The sequence below is a fragment of the Alosa sapidissima genome, chromosome 13 (assembly GCF_018492685.1).
Source record: "Alosa sapidissima isolate fAloSap1 chromosome 13, fAloSap1.pri, whole genome shotgun sequence".
NCBI lineage: Eukaryota > Metazoa > Chordata > Actinopteri > Clupeiformes > Clupeidae > Alosa > Alosa sapidissima.
In genome coordinates, this window is record NC_055969.1 from 7,414,542 (window position 1) to 7,429,785 (window position 15,244).

At 43.0% G+C, this 15,244-nt stretch overlaps 2 protein-coding genes and 1 non-coding gene across 3 annotated transcripts; 1 reads left to right on the forward strand and 2 right to left on the reverse strand.

The window, feature by feature from the left end:
- Positions 1 to 71: 71 nt before the first annotated feature.
- nop56 (NOP56 ribonucleoprotein homolog) lies at positions 72 to 7,496 on the reverse strand. Its single transcript, XM_042060311.1, has 12 exons — positions 7,394 to 7,496; positions 6,371 to 6,460; positions 6,153 to 6,267; positions 5,200 to 5,364; positions 4,695 to 4,893; positions 3,317 to 3,504; positions 2,926 to 3,077; positions 2,413 to 2,513; positions 1,840 to 1,988; positions 1,500 to 1,621; positions 1,086 to 1,247; positions 72 to 783 (listed from the first exon to the last, which is right to left on the reverse strand). Exons 1-12 carry the CDS (start codon positions 7,394 to 7,396, stop codon positions 448 to 450), a joined length of 1,782 nt encoding a protein of 593 aa, XP_041916245.1. The 5' UTR covers positions 7,397 to 7,496; the 3' UTR covers positions 72 to 447.
- On the reverse strand, positions 1,332 to 1,400 carry LOC121681103. The gene has a single exon (XR_006021979.1). It is a non-coding gene; the product is annotated as a small nucleolar RNA SNORD57 (small nucleolar RNA).
- A 1,855-nt stretch (positions 7,497 to 9,351) lies between the features above and the next one.
- On the forward strand, positions 9,352 to 13,980 carry mlnl (motilin-like). The gene is made up of 5 exons (XM_042060315.1): positions 9,352 to 9,459; positions 9,865 to 9,995; positions 13,403 to 13,492; positions 13,568 to 13,658; positions 13,855 to 13,980. The coding sequence occupies exons 2-5, from the start codon at positions 9,882 to 9,884 to the stop codon at positions 13,860 to 13,862; spliced, it is 303 nt and encodes a 100-aa protein (XP_041916249.1). The 5' UTR covers positions 9,352 to 9,459; positions 9,865 to 9,881; the 3' UTR covers positions 13,863 to 13,980.
- Positions 13,981 to 15,244: the final 1,264 nt, after the last annotated feature.

Here is a 15,244-nt window from a genome sequence, read left to right on the forward strand (position 1 = left end):
AAGACAGCCATTTGTAAAGGAAACAGCATAACTTCAGTTATAAACAAGTCTTAAGGATCATCAGATGCAAATACTGCAAAATCCACATGGTTTAATTTGATTTCACAATTACAGTTTGCACACACAATGCCACCAAGCAATTTAAGCACTGACCACTAGTGACCAAATGGCCTGGTGGAACATCCTGTAGAGCCTAAAGGCACAAAGCTGAATGTCAGAAGGTGCATGAAGAACTGAGACACTATATACAATGGTTAAAAAAAACAAAGAGCTTAGCGGGTATACCTAGGCCTTTCCTAGCTCATTCCCACCTTGCTCACCTGCAAGGATAACCTGGGAACTCATGACATAAAATACAAATGAAAGCTGTACAATACTAAGAAAAAAAAATAATAAAGATTCAGTTCAGTTCATTTTCCCCTCGCTTAGAGGTGTGAAACCATTCATTCACTCGTCCTCAGCCTCCTTCTTGGCCTTTTTCTTTTTCTTCTTTTCTGATACAGGCTCTGCCACTGGCTCTGCAGTCTCTTCCTCAGCCTCCGCCTTCACCTTTTTCTTCTTTTTCTTAGACGGCGTGTCCTCCTCGACTCCGTTCTCGGAGACTGCTTCCTCCTCGTCCTCCTTCACCTCTTCAGCCTGCTTCTTTTTTTTCTTCTTCTTCGGAGTGGTCGTCTCCACAGATTCCTCCTCACCCTCCTCTTTCACTTCCATCTCCTCCTCGGCAGCCTGCTGCTTCTTTTTCTTCTTCTTGACCGTCACCTCAGCCTCCGCCTCGCCATTCTCCTGATTAGAACAGCAAATACAAACATTTAAAACAGGATTAGATACAGAATCATGAGGCACAGCATCTCCAAGACATCCTGACCAGATATTCAAAAAAGCACTGGACCAAAGGACACCTAGTTGTGAGCAATTTCAAAGACTGTCCTTCTCACTTCAGTGAGAAGACCCACTGATGGGGCCTGTCAATGGTTCGGAGAAGGGTTTCTCTGGCACAGCATGTAAAGGGAGGGAACCATGGGATAGAGTCCATTCCCTGTCTAGCCATGCACTCTTACACAGACAACGAACATCCCCAAACTCACCTGTGATGAGGCATCTCCGTTGGACTTGGCCTTCTTGGGCTTGACCTCTTCCTCCTCTCCCTCGCATGTGGAGAGGGCCTCGGACTTCCGCTTCTCCTTTTTCAGGCGTTTCTTCTCTTTCTTGTCCATCTTTCGTTTGATCTCAGCTGCAACCTCTCCGGCCTTGACCAAGGGGAAAAGAAAAGTTCACACATTCGCTCTAGCGGTGCTTCTTGCCTCAATAGCTTACACCACTGATAGACTGCAGTGTCAGACTCATTAAATCAGTTTTTACCCTCATGTTTTTCATCAGGGTAGAAGTAATCATCACTCACTGCACTGACTCACAGATTCAATATTGCTCAACATAATGTTCTTCAACTGATAGCCAAGACCCCATGGTCCTTTCCTTCCCAAAGACACACACACACACACCTCTTTCACAGCTTCCTTCATGACTTCGACGTTCTTGCGGGGTGCGTCGCCAGTCTCATAGAACGCAAGCCTCTCCTCCACCTGGTCTCTCAGCTTATCACCAAACACACTGGTGGGCACCTCTGCAGACAGAACAGAAAGAACGTTTAGCCTCCGATATAAGGATGTGTACCATCAGGGTACAAAACATGACCAATAGTTTTGCTCAGTGATACATTTTCAACATTCACTCCCTAGGGGTGATATGCTGTTGACGAAAAATAGACATCATAGCAAGGCGTTTTACAGCAATTGAACCATTACTTGGTTCATTTAACTTCAAGTAATAAATACTGCTCACCAGAGAAGCAGTCAATACGGGAAGCAATCGTGCACTTGTTGGCAAGGTAACGGGAGATGCGACCCTTGTTCTTGGCAGCAGCTCGTCCGATGAAAGTGGAGTGGAAGATCAGACCATACTTGGGTGTATTTCCTTTTGTCTTCAGGGCTCTACATGTGACGGCGCAGAGGTGAAATGCATCACACACAAACTGCAGAATATGACAGCCCTACATAGCTGTGCAGGAAGATTTGCATTTTACATGTGTACAAACTAATACTTTGTGTTCACTGTTTAAGCATCCTCATAACAAACTAAATCTGACTTGTGTCAACTTTAACTTCCATATCTCTTCTATCCCTCTGTGAACACGAACACATGGGCTCTCTGGTGGAGGAGCATGGCTGGTATCTACCTCTAAAGCCCTGGGTAGCCACTCAGCCTGGGGAGGGTGTGCGGTGGAGATATTGAGAGGGATCACTTTAAGCCGCGAGAGCAGAGTCCCGTCGGCCAATCACCCGTCTCGTAACCGCCCCCCGCCCTGCCATCACTGTGACGCCCGTGTCGCCCCGCAGGGGAGGGTTGCCCCAGTACCTGAACAGGGCCTTCTCTGCGCCCAGGATCTGCACCGTGGACGCCGGGTACTTGGCCAGGTTCGTCAGACTGCCGGCGTGAGAGATCAGACGTGCACCCACCTAAACATAAATAAATAAATAAATAAATAAATAAATAAATAAATAAATAAATAAATAAATAAATAAATACAAAGATATGGAAGAGATAATAAAAGAAAATACCAGGCAACTGGGAGCATCCCTGGGCCAAACCATCAATTTACTTAACAGGAAATGTACACCTTTCTCCAAATCAACTTCACAAATGTTGCAAAGCAGCTAGAGCTACATGTTGCTTACAAAAACTATGGCATTCCAGGATGCGTACAGGGAGGGACAGAGAAGTTCAGTAAAATGGAAATGTTGTCAGCACTTGTTCTCAGTGGATTGACAGATTATTGAAACATCATGACTTCTCATCTTGCCACCTCAACACATACTAAAAATCCTCTTGAACGGGCATATAAACAAACTGATCCAGAAAACTACTCACCACATCTCCAATGAGAGCAGCCAAGTTGGGGGCAACCTGGGTCATTTTGGAGCGCAGGTACTCCTGGAGTTCTAGCCGGTAGGCAGTCAATGATACGACCCGACTGGAGAAGCTCTCAATGTTGATTAGGTCAATAGGAGAGATGTCCATACCTAGTGACAAATCCAGAATATTAAAAAAAAGTTATAATCTTAACTAACCAAGTTCAACACATATCATACTTTGCCATGAATATGGCAGTTTGGTAGGGGCCACTGAAGTTCAGTAAATGGAAATGTTGTCAGCACAGATTCTCAGGGGATTGACAGATTATAGAAACATCATGACTTATGAGCCCCAACCCAGAACTGCCTCAGTGTATGAGTGTGTGTGAACCAATGGGTTCCCTTACCCATGGAACTTCGGGAAGCATCTAGGATGGCTTGGGCCTTGGCACTGTCCATTACAACCTCCTCCATGGCTTCCAGGTTCTCCTCGCTCAGTTCTTTCCGATTCCCGATCAGCTTGGCCATACGACAGTACGTCGAGTTGTCAGGCACAATCTTCACCAGCTCTGGGAAGTGATAGCCATACCACTCACTGCCCGCCAGAAACCAAAAGCAAGCAGGAGAGAATGTGGTGAGGTCAGGGCACAAAAAACAAACTGCTAGGGATATCCCAAGCTAACACACCAAACTGGATGGTCACTGGAGAACCGATCAGTCTAGGTTGTTTCCCCCTCAGGATGCAATTTGCCCACATGGTTTGGACCAAAATGCTCCTGGGGTTGGACTTGATGTCCCTCCTTTTTCTGTACAGTCAGGGCTAGTTAGGGCACCTGGCTGTGGTAAGCACTGGGAGGTCAACAGCAGGGGGCGCTGCAGTATATCCACTTGGCTCGACAAACAGCACTCAACTCCAGGAGCTGCCTCATTATCATATGGAGAGCAGAGCAGATATAACTTTGGATCAGTGTGACCAGCCATCAGGGAGGTTCATTAAAAGAACTATTGACCACAAATCAGCTCTGACAAACCACAGGTGCGTTCTAGGGACTCCTTGTTACTGGACTCTAACTGGTAAGAATGTCCCCACACAAGTGATTCAGTTTATTTCACCTGAATCAAATGTGTACTGGGCAAGAAAGAAAGAAAGAAAGAGAGTTGAAATGCTGTTTGACATGATCTAGGTAGGACGTATGTTTCCACCCAAATTAGATCGAGCCAGGTAAACACTTAGCAGCACCAGTGCGCAAACCCACACACCGCAAACAGCGCATAGCGCAACGGAAGCAGACACACCCAAGCTTTAAGTGTCAAATTAATAACACCCCCAAAACGACTCCATTAGGAGTCAAGGGCAAGTTTCACACAGTTGAATTAGAAGTGCAACAAGACCCATTCGACCCACACCCATGCGTAAAAGAGGGAGTGCCTTGACTGATTGGCCCCACAGCAACACAGCAAAGTTACAAAAAAAGGAAATACTCAGCGACAAATTATACCCATAGCCACTGTAAAGAATGTTAATGTTTTGCCAACTGCAGATTTAGCTGACAGTTGATTTGATAGAATCACAATAAATCAAAGTAGCAATTTCATAATGGCCTTCAGATCACAAAGCCAAATCACAAATGGCAAGACCATTACTTTAGTGGCTTTGGTTAAGAAAGTGGCAACTGAGGAAGTCTGTCAGGAGTATTTCCTTCATTTGCAAATACAATGACAACCAATGCAGGACAAACACACAAACCACACAGACGAGAACACAGAGCGAGCCGGCCAGCCTACCGCACACGCATGGAGAACGTGTTGATGTCCTTGTCCAACTGGTCCAGCAGAGCAATGGACTGGATGATCATGTTGTCGGCTCGGTTGACATTGAACTTGACCTTAGCGCGCGAGTAGCTGTGGCCCAGACCCAGCTGCGCTTTGGAGGCCGCCAGCGCAGTCAGGCCACGCACCAGGGAGTGGAAGTGCAGACGCACACCTGCAAGAACATGAGGCAGCTTCCTTTACAAACACAGCCAGGGCCCAATATAACAGTAACGAGCTTATGTGAGATGTGGCAGGCTACACAACACTTCTAGGAAATCTAGCTTTGCATTTTATAATCTAGTGGAGCCAGTCTGTTCAGCTTTTCAGTATAAAGCATCAGTGGTCAGTGCATTTGACATCACATCACAACAGACCAGGCGTATCCAGATGAACACCACCAACAAAGGATGGGTCAAGAGTTCATGCTCTTGCCCATCCAGTCTTGATGAGCTGAAGATAGTCTGTGCTGAGAACTCACCTCTGATGATCTCTGCTACCACACCACCGGTCTGAATGGAGAGCTCCAGTTCCTCCTGAAGCGTAGCCCCCACTTTGGCATCTGCCACACCCAGCACTGCCTTGGTTTTACCACCAGAGGGCAGATTTGTCTCCAGGAAGAGCTTCAGGTCCGCATGCACAACTCCTGCAAAGCAAACACATTTGTAAAATGACAGCATTCAAGAGATGCTGGTTGGTTATTGCATTTAAAAAAAAAAAAAAACTAATGACCTAGCGCAAAGTTCAACGCATCTTAAAATCATACTTTGCTAGGAATATGGCAGCTTGGTAGGGGCTACTTAAGTTCAGTAAATGGAAATGTTGTCAGCACAGATTCTCAGTGGATTGACAGATTATAGAAACATCATGACTTATGAGCCCCAACCCAAAACTGCCTCAGTGTGTGTGTGTGTGTGTGTGTTAACAGCCAAGACACCGGCTAATGGTTGTATGGAGTGTTTTACTTAAAGCAACACCAAAGAACTTTCCCTCTGTCGCACGCACGGTATTTGTTTATCCAGCACCGGCTTTGCAAATAACAATGTCCACAGACAAGGTAGAATATGTTGCATGATTTATGAAAGTACGATGTATTGCGACATCAAACGCAAGTCAAATTTGTAGTTTCTTATGTCTCATTCCATCTAACTACAGATCCGCTACCCGATCTGGCAAACTTACATAGTGCGGTTATAGCCGATAGAGGGCTGCAAAGCGAATGCAGAAGTGCCGTTCACCCTGTTACAAGTTGATGAACCACTGAAACGATTTTGGAAACATTATTTTAAGGTACAAAAAAAAAAAAAAAAAAAACTTCGGTGTTGCTTTAATTTCAGTGTTTTACCAGTCACCCCCCAAGAAGCATTAATATTCATACACAAATAATCTGTAATGCTCATCCCCAAATCAGTTACTGTTGGCTATGGGACTAACCTTCAGAGATTGCATTTATGTTCTCCAGGGCAGCCTGTGCAGACTTAAAAGGGAAGAATGCTGCTAGTTTCACTACATTGTTGAACTTGCCAATGTTCAGGACGCTTTCCTCCACCTGAAATAGATGGGGCCATATCATAAACAAATATGCACTGCACCACATTGCAGAACGCGTAACATATAGTAACAGCAAAAATGTTAACCAATTCGAAACACACCTGGGGTAGCAGCATTCCAATCTCTTCAACCTCTTTGACGGCGAACAGCGCGTAACCCGCCGCATGTTCGAATAGCACGTGCAACAATACCTGTGGAAAAGATGGTTGGTTACTTGTGTTGCTCAATCCAATGGCTGACTATCCCCTTCAAATTATGTCTCAATAAATCGATCTTGACCTTATTTAACGTACACACGTGTCAACCTAAAGCCAGCGGCCACTCGCCAGCTGAGGTTAGGTTACCGTCGCACCACGTGGTAAGTACAAGCGGTCTCGTTCCTACTACAATCAAATCCGTCAAATTGAAATTCAGATGTCAAATTAATTTTATTTGTGACCAGCCTGCATAATCCTCACTATGGTGGGGCGCGTATGTGTTTACCGATTGGCCACATCTATGTACAGAAGTTATCGGGTATGCTAGCTATCCTGGTTAGCATAGGGCCAGGGCGTGCATGCTTAGAAGACCACGTGTGTCCGACAATCAGCCACATAACAATTGATTGCACGTCGTTTACTACTATAAATACCTTTTAAAACGGAGAAAATATTGTCTATAATAAAAATACAAGTGTGCGCCTTTAAATGAGCCTAGTTGAAATCCTACCCGCCGATTAAATGTCATTAAATCGAGGCCTACGCATCGTGCTACTTGCTCACCAGTTTACACAGCTAACGTTAACCACCACATCCTGAATCTCTTGCAATAATAACGTTACAAACAACTATTAACCTGTTACAGATATGCAACATATTGATCACCACATTATTGCATTACCAACACCGAGATATGAAACAGGTTCAATCTAAAATTTAAGATATTGGAGTGATGTGCTAATGTTAGCCAGCTACGAAAAGTTCGCAATGTGGTCTCAGATTTTGTTGCAATAAATCTATTATCCTCACTCAGTGATTTTGGGATGGCTTCTACTTGCTCATAAATGCATATCAAACTGTTATTCATCGATCGACCAACTAAATGACAGAATAAGTCGTTTCTGCTCAAACAAAAACTTAGCCTACCATTATTTGAGAATCTTGTGCGACACACCACAGTGTGTTCGCCAGACGATGACTTCTTCAGGAAAGACTCCTGTGTGAGAGTACGCGGCCACATGACTTTATTCACGGCCTGTTGTTCTATCGCGAGATTTATTTACTGCCCTCTGCTGGTAGTTGTTCAAAATATTCAAATAGGTTCTCCATCTCCATCTCTAGAAAACACATCATCATATGCAGGCTCACTATAACTGTCCTTTTTGCTTTTTTAGCACAGTGTGTCCATATTGTTCATTTTTTTTATGTTCCTAAATATAATTTTTGCCAGCTTAACACACTACATCTCAGTTTTGTCTTCAACCTTTTTCCCTCCGAGAGCTACCCAACAGCTGAATAAGTTTTTGCGTTTTAAGGCTCTTCTCAACTCCTTTACCCTCTTTGTTTGTAGACTGTGAATTTGATATTATGGGAATTTTAACAGGTTTACCAAATGACTGTTATCAAATTTACAAACATTTTCCTTGAACCTTTTGGAGAGCAAGCCTACTCAGAAACAGGTGGGGAGGCACTGGTAGCTCACAAGCTACCTGTTGGAGACCCCTGGCCTACACACTTAAAAATATTTGTAGAAGCAAACAAATTGGTGCAAGATCATCTGATGGCTGCTACAAGTTGCCCACTCCCTTCCACTGATTACTGAATAACAGACTTTCCGGTATCCAAACTCTCCAATGCAGGATATATCTGAAGTGTTATGACAGGAGCATATGTGTGAGAGATGTCTGAGATAGTTTCCACTGAGAAATGCATGTATTGCTTTGGAGAGCATGATGTCTTAATCTCCTGTCTGGTGTTGTAAACATCTTTGTTGTCAGGATACAATATGAGAGGATCCAAATTCTAATCTAAGTTTGCAAACACACCTCTCAATGCATGCACATGTACGCACACATACAGAACGTACACTCCAATACTGTGTTTGAGTATTGGTGAACAGATGGTTCCCTTTTAACACACACACACACACACACACACGCACGCACACACACGCACACACACACTTTCTTGCTCTCTCGCTCTTTCTCTCTCTCAAAACATGTGTTGGGTAAAATCCTTACCATCCTTTTTGGTAATGATGGCATCAATATGTGTAAGCTGTTGATTAAAACAGTCTCAAACTCCCCAGACATCTAACAACTTTGCAGGGCCTGTGTCTGAGTGCATCTTGTTTTTGTTGCTATTGTTAGTGCATCTCCTAGATGACTTCACCAAGTGAGACTGCTTTGCTTTTGAGAGAATGTGTTTTTCTTGTCAGTAGTAGACTTGGCACTACTCCCACACACGTCTCTTTAAGTTCTGATCAGGATTAAGATTCCATTTCATTTTAATTTCTTGTCATTACCATTTTGCAAATGGCATGACACATTGAGTGCAGCAACTGCAAGTGTGATGCAAGAAGACAAAAAAGAAACAACCATAAACAAAACAATCAAATGCATATTACTATTAAACATCAAAAATAAGTATTACAGTAGATATCATAAGTGTTTCTGAGGAACTGTCATCATAGTAAAACTATGGACCATTTTCCTATACTAAACCTAATGTTAAAACTTATTTTCAATGAATATCTTCATTGACATTCTCATTTAGTCTAAGATTAACAGGCATAATCAAAACATCAAAACAGTCAAAACAAACCAGCATATTTCTCATGAAATCTATCCAGTAAAAGGCTTATATAATGTCCCAACAACCTATTTTAATCAGCTCAAGGGCAGCTCAAGTGTCTTCAAATCGCCTTCTGTGCCTCAAATATCTTATCTCAAGTATAGCAAATGGCAATAACCCAAAAGGGGCAATAACCCAAAAGACCAAATTCCTGGAATATGTCTGTTTCTACGAGTTGAAGGAAGGGGGTTGTGCGGAGCTTTGGGAACGCAACGTCAGGGACGGACAGCTCCGGATTGCCATGAGGATTCTGCCTCTATAAATCCCCAGGAGAAACTGCCCTGAGCCAGAAAGCCACCCCCACGCAGCTGATCTTGACACAGAGGATCAACCAAGTTTTCAGTGCACACCTACGACAGGTGAGAATGGACCCCCCGCCACGTCTCTCTCTTTTGGACGCCGTTTGTCCTTACATCCTTTCTCCAGTGATCGTTTGTTTGTTCCTCTTCTTGTGTTTTTCTTGCTTTCTCTCTGTGTCTTCTTCATGCTGTCAGTTGGTTGACCTCGTTTGTGAAGACATGTTTTATCTCATGACACTGTGTCCCTGTCTGCCTGGAGAATTTCATGTACAACATTTCATGTGTAACAATTCTATTCTCTCTGCACGGTCCTCTTCCATCTGTAAGTTCATAATATGTTCAAAACTATTAGTGTATGCCTGTATGTTGTATTTTTATTTTGTGTGTTTATGTATGTATTCATTAATTTGCATTTAGTATATATGTAAGCATGTGGTGTGTGTGTGTGTGTGTGTGTGTATTTAGCTACAGGAACAGTAAAGATGCGTGGTGCGGTGTTGGGATGCCTGCTGCTGGTGTGTGCTGTGCTCCTGCTGGTCGAGCAAGCCGAGGGTCATATCACCTTCTTCAGCCCCCAACAGATGGAGGAGATGCGGGTAACGACCAGAGTCCCCACAGTGGAGGTGTAGGGCAGAGGAAAAAGGGAGAGGCTTACAGTAGCTCTCACCTTTATCTCTCACAGGTCAAGGCATCTTGACATGTTATTCCCTAATGGAGTGCCCATGTAATTTATGTGGGCACTTTGTAAGCTTACACAAACACATACATCTCTCAGCATGTGTGCACACACACAGACCATGTGCTCCATTGCTGTGTTTCCACATGCAAAGCACTGGTCACTCCTCTCCCCTAAAGTAAAGCATAGAGGTATAGAGATACTGTGATATTAGGAAAACTCTTCTACTTGATGGATAGATTAATGATGTTATCGCTGTATGTATGGCCTAACTTCAGAAAATAGGAGCCATAGAAGTCCTTAGAGAGGCAGTCGTGGCCTACTGGTTAGGGCTTTGGGCTTGTAACCGGAGGGTTGCCGGTTCGATCCCCGACCAGTAGGAACGGCCGAAGTACCCTTGAGCAAGGCACCTAACCTCTCACTGCTCCCTGAGCGCTGCTGTAGTAAGGCAGCTCACTGCTCTGGGTTAGTGTGTGCTTCACCTCACTGTGTGTTTACTGTGTGCTCTGTGTGTTCACTAATTCAAGGATGGGATAAATGCAGAGACCAAATTCCTTGTATACGCAAGTATACTTGGCCGAGAAACATGATTTACATTTACATTTTAAATTACACCATCATACTTCCCACCTGGCGATGTCCATAGATAATCATGTCCACTTTGTGTTGGCTTGGGCAAATGTCATGTGTTCTGATTGGCTCTGTTTCTGTAAATGGGAGTACTTGCTCAGTTTCTAATGCTACATTGCCCATCTATACGATATACTATATATCTATACCATCTATATACTACCCATATATATATATACTCTATATATCTAGAATATGTGACAAAAAGCAGCAGTTCCACCCTGATAGGATGAAAGATTGGTTGTACTCTCATCTATCTCCAATCTGACTCCTGTCATTGAGACTGAATGACTCATGACTATCTTGCTGATTTTGTGTTGTGTGGTGGTGTGGTGGTGCCTTACCCTTTACGGACTGGACCTGTGGGGTATACTACGAAGCACGTTAGACATATCTAGGCTATGTAGACATATCGAGGCTTGACAAAGCCTTGACTCAGGGGTATACTTAAGTGATACTACGATTGCCGTTATGTGATATATTAGTCAAACTAGGCTTTCAGCTCAGATCTGTGCGCGTTCTCGGTGTTGGGATGATTTTGGCCAATCGTGTAACGTGGAGACGCACAAGACCGCCTCTATTTAAAAACAATTACTTCCGCATTCATGAGCGATAGCTTAATCTAAACTGCGGTCATTTTTGTGTCTAACCTATAACATCAAATAAATCAATTGTCATCTGTTGTTGTATGGTATGCACGTCCATAGTTGGATATTTGCACGCACAGCACTATTAAAGCGCATTCGAGACCCAAAATGTTAGTAGAGGCGGAGCTCCACCTGTAAGATATATGACAGAATCCTACACGTGAGATAACTTCGTTTTTAAGACAATTGATTGGTCAGTGTGCGGTAGATTACACGATTTGAGCTATAACTTGTCACATAACCTCCTCCCGACCAGGGGCCTGTACTACGAACGGAGCTTAACATACCCAGATGTAACCCAGGGTTACTTTGTTAAACCAGGTTGACAAAACCTGGTTATCTTAAGTGGTGTTAATCGGTACTACGACGCTGATTATGAAGTTGATTTGTTGAGCCGGGGTTAACCTCATTGGAGTTTGTGCGCGTTCACATAAAAGGGGCGGGTTGCAGCGCAAGTCACCACTTTCAATGATGACGCGATCATCTTATTTTACGGATGAATTATTATGACAAGTTATGAGGAATTAAAACCCACTCTACGAAAAACGTCGGCAGTGAACAAAGCAAGGCTGTTGGCAACGTATTTGCAGATCGGGTAGCCTAAATGCCTAAAAGTAAAGTTTTAGATAGATAGATAGATACTTTATTGATCCCCAGGGGAAATTCAATTTATTCCCACATGTTCTTCAAATATGTGTTACGGAGGATTAGTAGCTTGCGGAATGTCTGAAATGAGTTGAAATAATTAAATAGCCTATTTTGAGTTCATAGAAAGGCCTACAGATGCAACCGAATTCAGAAGTGGGCATATAGATTACAGTAATAAGGATAATGTAATGTTTAAGTAGCCCCCATTGACTGATTTAGTGTATGCCTAATCCTGTGAACATTTCAGATGCAACACCATTGCCAAACGCACATGGCAACAGGTGAAAATGAAACACAAAAACATTATTCAGAATAGTAGGTTTATATAGTTATAGCTTGCATTAATATTTCTTAATTATGAAAACATGTAGGCCTAGCTTATAGCCTTGGCCTCTGTTTTACAGCTAACAAGAAAAAGGTGTCTTTGAACACTACTGTAGGAGGAAAGGCACCAGCGTGTTTACACTAGCAGAAGAGTTGAAGTGGAAGGCCGATTATGGAGGGGATTGAGGGAGGCATTCGGTCGGATTCTGGTGCTGTGGAAATGTGTAGCCTTTATGTGCAGGGTACAGTAACATTCAATTCAACAAGTTTGTTAAAATTGTGGCTATTCTTGCTCAGATTTTCAGCATACTCTATGCCTATGTCCGATTTATTTTCGGACATACAGTATTCTTGCATCACCGCGATGAATAGGCCTACATGAATGTCCACGTACGGGCATTGCTATGAGACGTCTTTCTAGATCATCTGACAAAGATAACGAATTCCCTTGGCTGACAATATCTTCATAGAGAATATCGTCCGGGTAGGCTATATATATTTTCTGGCGGTCTCTAAAACCCCTCGCCCTGCGAAGAGAGTCCCTCACGATTTGCGCTCCAATGTCTAGATCATCCAGGTACGCCGACATGTCTCGGGAGAAATTGTTAGTGGAGGGGTGGTAGGCCCTACTTATAAAGGGTGTGGTTAACGGAAACCTCGGGTTAACCAAGAACATAACCTGCTCGGAGCAGGTTTGAGATGCAGCGTAAATTGCCACGGCAGCATACCTCGGTTAAAACCTATCCACCTTCCGTAGTACGGGTTAATCGGGAAGTTACGCCACACGTGATCAAGTTACTCTCGAAGTTACCCAGATAAGCCAGTAACCCCGCTTCGTAGTACAGGCCCCAGGTTTGGTTGACAGCATACGATACCATGGTGATATAGCGACACTAAAACAGATTCACTTTCGTGTCACAGCATAGCCTGGCTTTGAGCGCAACATACCTCGCTAACCATGGAGGTATTATATATAACGTCGCTAACCCACTAATCGAGATTCGTAGTACACCCCACTGCTTTCTACTGTGTTTTGATTGGTGATGGTTGTATTGCTCTCTGTTCATTGTCTCTGCAGTTAAAGGGAAAGGGCCCCCGTTCAGAGGACAAAACACCTGAGGAAACGTCAGTTCAGCCACTACCGCTGGAGGAGGATCCCCAGGTCCATGTGAGTGTGTGTGTGTGTGTGTGTGGAGAATAAGAGAGTATAAGTTCAAACACAAATGTATTGTCATCTCTGAAGGGCACAGAGGTTGAGATCTCTATCAAACTGACTGCTGATCAGCTGGAGCACGTAACAAAGGAGATTGTAAAGGATGCACTGGAAATTGGAGGTAGGCTACCTGACATACAGTTTCACCAACTTTACTTTAACCATACATTAAACTTGCCAATCATAAACATGCCTGCCTACTTCTCACTTGCTTACCACAAACACTCACACACATACACAGAAAGAGAAAGAGAGAGAGAGAGAGATAGAGATAAAAGAGAAAGGATTCCTGTGACCTGTCTATGCTTCTCTGGCAGCTGCTTAAGGAGACAGCGGTTCCGCCCCTATCTGCAGACTGCTGTTGATAGACACCACCGTCCATCCATTGCAAGCTCATTTTGTGTCCTGTGAAAATGGATAAATAAAACTAAGCTATCATTTCAGTCCCGTCTCATGTCATTTCATGTCATCTCATGTCCATAACAATGTTAATACAGCTACGGAAGATCATGCGGTAACACCTCCACTAGATTTTTTTGGTGCCACTCAGCAATATCAATGAACCAACATTTAAGAACAATATGTCGGTTTTTATGTGCCTACATGTACTTAAATGGTAACACAAAATGGTTTGGTGAAATTAAATCTTTATATGATTTCAAAGCCAGAAAGTGATCAGTAACAGAGTTACAGAAAATTAACAAAATTAAGAGTGTTTCTATACCTGTTTCCTATGATATGACCAAAGAGTTTGTGACTGTGACAAGTTTTTACGCACTTCTAAGACTGAAACATATATGTCATGGTAACAGAGTTACAAATGTTCCTATTGTTAAAACAAGATTTAATTGTGTAAATTGTTCCGAAAAATATATGAAATTATCATACATTTAAGAGATAAAAGAAGAATGGGAGTTTCAAATCTGCCATTGTACATAACACAACAGCTGAAGGGTTATGCTTTACCATCTGGGGGAGCTGTGGCACAGGAGGTAGCATCCCAACCCTGTAAGGACTAAAGTAATTCGGAACTCAGATTTGGATCCCACCCGCCATCAGTTCCTGGTCTCTCTCGCAGTCATTTCCTTTCTAACATCTCTGTCCAACCTAAATAAAAGCAACCTCCCTACCCAAAAGAAAGCTAAGTTGCTTGGTTCATAAATTGAATTTGACCTGTGTTTTAGTTTGTTGACAGTTACCAACTTGAATATACAGTGGGGGAAATAAATATATTTCCAATGAGGCTATTCACATGAGATTTTCACCAGACATTAGTATTAACTCAGCAAATCCACAAATATAAAGAATTCACACGTCCATTAAAGTCCATATGGAGAACGGGTTAAGTTGAACATAGGGATAAGATGAGCCACCCCTTTTTTCTAGGAAACTGTAAACAAATGTTATCATGTGACAGCATTTTAAGGAAGAGGGAATCATTCCTAACAATCAGTGGAAAGGTACAGCACAGTTGAGGTGATTTAGAGAAAACATGAATAGAATAACATTCAGATGCATTACACCTCAGTTGTACTGTAAAAAATGGCTCATCTTACATCGTTCTCCCCTAAGTAAAGTTATGTGTAATAACGTAAAATGAGCAACTGAGGCAGGAAAAAAGAATTGAACACGCTAAATAAAAGCAGTAGCCTACACCAAGGGAAGGAAAAGCAAGGAACCAGCTGAAATCTGTAAGTTGTTAGAAAT